At 49.5% G+C, this 5,984-nt stretch overlaps 1 protein-coding gene across 1 annotated transcript in view; it reads left to right on the plus strand.

Moving 5' to 3' along the window:
• The first annotated feature begins 268 nt into the window (after positions 1-268).
• NUDC (nuclear distribution C, dynein complex regulator) overlaps positions 269-5,984 on the plus strand; it is an 18,879-nt gene continuing 13,163 nt past the window's right edge. The window contains exons 1-2 of the mRNA XM_032300991.1: positions 269-496; positions 3,427-3,504. Coding sequence (XP_032156882.1) covers positions 416-496; positions 3,427-3,504 — 159 coding nt within the window. The 5' untranslated portion in view covers positions 269-415. The remainder of the gene's footprint in view (positions 497-3,426; positions 3,505-5,984) is intronic.

Here is a 5,984-nt window from a genome sequence, read left to right on the forward strand (position 1 = left end):
GCCATTAGCAACGGAGAGAAGCCAAACTTGTCCCTTTTTAACTTCCAACCCTGCCAGATTTGAGTCCAGACCTTTCTAGAAGTCTCCACGGCATCGGGTGACCATAGCAACTCATGCCAAACTCTCGGGCCCACGGCTCCGCCCGCCGTTTCGTGGACGCGCTCGTTGATTGGCTCAGAAGATCGACCAATGGCTGGTGAAGCGGGCTGCTTGCCACACGGTCAATGGCTGCTGGCCGGGAGGAAGGCGGGAAGAGAGGGGGAGGAGGCGGGCCTGGGCGGCCGCGCGCGTGCGTGTTTCCGGCTCCGCTGCGGAAGGCGGACGACTGGAGGTGTTGGGCCCAACGCGACGCGAAGGTGCGGAGAGAGCGCGGGACTAGAGTGCAGAGCTCGGGACGTGGATCGGAGCCGGCGCAATGGGCGGAGAGCAGGAGGAGGAGCGGTTTGACGGCATGTTGCTGGCTATGGCTCAGCAGCACGAGGGAGGCGTGCAGGAGGTAACGGCTCGCGCGGCGTCGGCCCACCCGGCGGCCCTGGCCATGCTCCTTCCGCCCTTCTCTGCCTTCGATGGCGGAGACCCACTCCTGGGCCTCGCGGGCTTCTAGGATGCCCCCACATTCTCACTGCGCCCAGCTTCCGACTCGGCCGCCGCCGGCAGGTCTCACCGGGTTCGCATCAGTCACGGGCCTCTGGCGCCCCTCAGTAGTTCCTATCTTAGCAATTCCTGCGTACCTGAGCGTAGGATCCCCCTTTAGTCTCACATATGCCCTCAACCCCGTTTCCCCTTTGATGAAGGCTTCCCAGGAGCATCCCTTAGTAAGAACCATCCCAAATACCGTGATTTGCATCCAACAAGGCTTGAGGCGAGTCGACGAATGTGTGCGGTGTGGGCTCGGGGTGATGTTAGCTCAGGGTGATGTTAGCGCGTGGTCTTGTTAGGTCTTGAATGGGAGAATAGGAGGCCTGTGTTCACAGTTAGTTTCCACCACCTACCGACTTGGAACCTTTACATCTCTCCAAGCCTCAGTTTCCTTGTTTATGAGACAGCTGCGAATGCCAGTTTCCCGGGAGAAGTGAAGAACAGTGAGTTCTCAGTAATAAGGCTTTTTCATGCAACAAGTATTTGTCGTGTGATTGACGTGTGTCCCACACTCAATGCGACCGGGGATGCAAAAACCTGCCCTCGTCCTGATAGAGCTTACAAAGAGCTTTTCGAAGGCATAATTCGTGCCTAGCGACAGACACAGTAACACATAGTGTATAAATAATAAGAGCCGACTGTTAGGGTTCTGGAGTTGGCTTTTCGGAACAGGTACAAAGTTGGCCGGGAGCAGTGGCTCACGCCTGTATACCTGGCACTTTGGGAGGTCGAGGCAGGCGAATCACCTGATGTCGGGAGTTTGAGAGCAGGCTGACCAACATGGAGAAACCCCCTCTCTGCTAAAAATACAAAATTAGCCAGGCATAGTGATGCATGCCTGTAATCCCAGCTACTTGAGAGGCCGAGGCAGGAGAATCACTTGAACCCGGGAGGTGGAGATTCCAGTGAGCTGAGATCGCATGGTTGCACTCTAGCCTGGGCAACAAGAGGGAAACTCCCGTCTCAAAAAAAAAAGAAAAGAAACTCTAAGTTACAGGTAGAAAAGTCTGTCAGGATCAGAACTCTCATTTTCAGAGCCAGAGAAGTGACAGGGATTTGCCCATATCATTCAATACGTATGGTCCTGCCCTAGACAGGTCAGTGTGCTTCCTGGAGTCCATGGCTGATTGTGTCTCACTGGGGATAGGTTTCCATTGAACTTTCCATTCCTATTCTTTGACCTACCTGTCTGTGGCGACCAAAGACTTCTGAGCCCTTTGTGGTGGGGAGAGCGTTTCTAGTTTGCAGGTGTGAAAAGCCTTCCTGTCTCCATTCCTCTAAATTTTTGATACAAAACTAGATTGCGAAGCGAGTTCATTTTGAGCAAATTGAAAAAGTGTCTAGAAGCAATAATTGAAACCATTGAGATAAGTTCTAGCATCAGATTTAGACCCACTCTTGGGCAAATAAAGGGTTTGTGTGTGCTGACCTTAGGTCACCACTAGGTTGTTTCATTCAGCAAGAATTTTATTGAGCATGTACCCATAGCCGTATCTGGTGCCCTGCAGTGCTGGGTAGACTAAGCCATAGTTTATGGTTCCTGTTTGTAAGGTGTTTACCCTCTGCCAGTGGGTCTCTTGCTCTGTGCCATACATTGCTAAAGGCCTCACCTCCATAACCTCATGATCCTCACCGCGTCCCTAGAAATAGGTCCTATATCTTACTCCTGTTCTACAGAGTTAAGAAACTTCTGCAAAGTCAAAAACTAATATATTTCAGTCTGATACTCAAAGCCATGTCTTTAACCACTTGGCTACACTTGTACCCCAGCCAGAGTTAGTCCATTTTATCCTCCTTTGAAGTGACTTCATTTGCTCCCCTCCCTCTTGCTTTGACCCAGTAACTTACCCAGTGTCTGTTTTTTTTTTTCTTTTGAGATAGAGTCTCACTCTGTTGCCTAGGCTGGAGTGCATGGCGCCATCTCGGCTCACTGGAACCTCTGCTGCCTGGGTTAAAGCAATTCTCCTACATCAGCCTCCCAAGTAACTGAGACTATAGGTGCCTGTCACTGCCCCCGGCTAATTTTTGTAGTTTTTAGTAGAGATGGAGTTTCACCATCTTGGCCAGGCTGGTCTTGAACTCCTGACCTCGTGATCCACCCACCTCAGTCTCCCAAAATGCTAGAATTACAGGTGTGAGCCACTACACCTGGCCTTTTCTTTTTTTTGAGACAAAGTCTAACTCTGTCACCCAGGCTGGAGTGCAGTGGCACGATCTCTGCTCACTGCAACCTCTGCCTCCTGGGTTCAGGCGATTCTTCTGTGTCAGCCACCGAGTAGTTGGGATTACAGGTACCCACCACTGCACCTGGCTAATTTTTATGCTTTTAGTAGAGACAAGGTTTCACCATGTTGGCCAGGCTGGTCTTGAACTCCTGACCTCAAGTGATCCGCCCACCTGAGCTTCCAAAGTTCTGGGATTACAGGTATGAGCCACCGCGCCTGGCTTTATCCAGTGTCTTGATGGGCTTTTTACTATCTGGAGAGGAAAGCTGGGCCAAGGCTTTTCATTCCCTGGATGCAGAGGAGTGTTCTGTACAGTTAGGCTGCTTCTAGCATCACAAGGAAAGTGAAACGTGCACACGTCCATGCAGGATATGAGAAATCTGCTCCATGGTAGAAGTGACTAAGATAACCCTATGCAGAGGGTGTCTCCTCAGTTGGGAGGCTCAGAGGAAAAATAGTCAAGTTCTAAGTGCCCTCCTAGACAAAAGAAGCTGACTTATGTGCAGTTGAAGGGCTCCCAATATGGCAGCTCCACAGCTTTGATCTTCTCCCCCTCTTTCAGCTTGTGAACACCTTCTTCAGCTTCCTTCGACGCAAAACAGACTTTTTCATTGGAGGAGAAGAGGGGATGGCGGAGAAGGTAAGTGTTAGAAACCGCTGCCCTTTGGGCAGCTCTGTGTCTTCAGAAGAAAAGCTCACCTGGCTTTCCTTTGGCATAATAGTAACATTCAGCAGAAGCGAAATGCCAAATGTGAGGAAGGGAAGCAAGCTTTCCTTTCCTCAAGCTCCACTCCTTGCTCAGTGCTTTACCTACCTTATTTACCATGATTTTTGCAGTTCTACAAGAGGGGCAGGTGTTAACTATTCCTGTTGAGGAAATTGGCTCAAGAGAGTTTTGTACCTTGTCCGAAGTCTTGTGCTGAGTTGTGTGAGAACCAGGGTTGAACCCAGTCTATTGTAAACCTGCCTTCTGCCCCTGACACAGTGCCTCTCAGTTCCTTTTCCAATGAGGTTTTATTTTTGTTTTATTTATTTATTTTATTTATTTTGAGACGGAGTTTCACTCTTTTGCCACACTGGAGTGCAGTGGTGCAATCTTGGCTCACTGCAACCTCTGCCTCCTGGGTTCAAGTGATTCTCCTGCCTCAGCCTCCTGAATAGCTGGGATTACAGGCATCTGCCACCAAGCCCAGCTAATTTTTGCATTTTCAGTAGAGATGGGGTTTCACCATGTTGGCCAGGATGGTCTCGATCTCCCGACCTTGTGATCCGCCTGCCTTGGCCTCCCAAAGTGCTGGGGTTACAGATTTGAGCCACCACGCCCGGCCTATTTATTTATTATTTATTGATTTTTGAGACGGAGTTTCGCTCTTTGTTACCCAGGCTGGAGTGCAATGGCACGATCTCGGCTCACCGCAACCTCCGCCTCCTGGGTTCAAGCAGTTCTTCTGCCTCAGCCTCCCGAGTAGCTGGGACTACAGGCATGTGCCACCATGCCCAGCTAATTTTTGTATTTTTAGTAGAGATGGGGTTTCACCATGTTGACCAGGATGGTCTTGATCTCCTGACCTCATGATCCGCCCGCCTTGGCCTCCCAAAGTGCTGGGATTATAGGCCTGAGCCACCGCACCCGGCACCGGCCTATTTATTTTTTTGAGACAGAGTCTTCACTCTGTTGTCCAGGCTGGAGTACAGTGGCACAATCTTGGCTGACTGCAATCTCTGCCTCCTGGGTTTAAGCAATTCTTGTGCCTTAGCCTCCCAAGTAGCTGGGATTAGAGGCACATGCCACCACGCCCAAGCTAATTTTTGTATTTTTCTTAGAGATGAGGTTTCACCATGTTGGCCAGGTTGATCTCAAATCTCTGACCTCAAGTGATCCACCCACCTCGGCCTCCCAAAGTGCTGGGATTACAGGTGTGAGTCACCGCACCCGGCCTGAGGAGGTTTTAACTAGTTAACCTGGGAGATGAGACTGGGCAAATGTTAGAAACTGATGCTTAGAAAGAAATTTAGGAATACTCAAAGCCATGTCTTCCCAGATCCTGTGACTCAGAGTTCAAGGATTTTTATTTTGTAGTATTGATCCTGAGATCTTGAACTTCTTTCTGATTCCTTAAAGTTGTAATTGCATTTTTGAAAATTGTTACATCATGAGGACTGTACCTCGCTTAGTTATCTTTTTTTTTTTTTTTGAGACGGAGTCTTGCTGTTGTCACCCAGGCTGGAGTGCAGTGGTACAATCCTGGTTCATTGCAACGTCCACTTCTTGGGTTCAAGCAATTCTTCTGCCTCAGCCACCTGAGTAGCTGGGATTACAGGCATGCACCACCATGCCCTGCGCCATTATCTTTATAAAAGACATCAGTAAGAGACATAATAAGGAGACATTTTGCAAACTTTTCTGTGGCTTCAAGGTTCTAACAAGTTGGGAAACTCTTCAATGTGTCCTGAAGGTTTGAGGCCACTCTGTCATAGACACATTACCTAAGAGTAAGAGTCCCATGTTCTTGGTCTAGCTATGTCACCTAGTCGAGTTCCCACCAGTCCTCTGGTTCTTTCCATCTGTAAAATGGGAGGAAATAGACCCCTTCTAGCTCAGGTATTCTTTCTGTGTTGTCACTGTCACCTCTGGTTTTTCTGTGGGCCAGACTACCTTACAATATCAGTAGTCTAATTTTTTGTGTGTATGAGACAGAGTGTCATTCTTACTGGTCAGGCTGGAGTGCCATGGCGCAATCTCTGCTCATCGCAACCCCCACCTCCCGGATTCAAACTGTTCTCCTGCCTCAGTCTCCTGAGTAGCTGGGATTACAGGCATGCACCACCACGCCCAGCTAATTTTGTGTTTTTAGTAGAGATGGGATTGCTCCATGTTAGTCAGGCTAGTTTCCAACTCCTGACCTCATGATCTGCCGCTTCAGCCACCCAAAGAGATCAAGACCATCCTGGCCAACATGGTGAAACCCTGTCTCTACTAAAAATACAAAAATTAGCCAGGTGTGGTGGCATGCAAGTGTAATCCCAGCTACTTGGGAGGCTGAGGCAGAAGAATCGCTTGAACCCGGGAGGTTGCAGTGAGCTGAGATCACACCACTGCACTCTAGCCTGGCAACAGAG

The sequence above is a fragment of the Sapajus apella genome, unplaced genomic scaffold, assembly GCF_009761245.1.
Source record: "Sapajus apella isolate SASKATOON/1434 unplaced genomic scaffold, GSC_monkey_1.0 scaffold43, whole genome shotgun sequence".
NCBI lineage: Eukaryota > Metazoa > Chordata > Mammalia > Primates > Cebidae > Sapajus > Sapajus apella.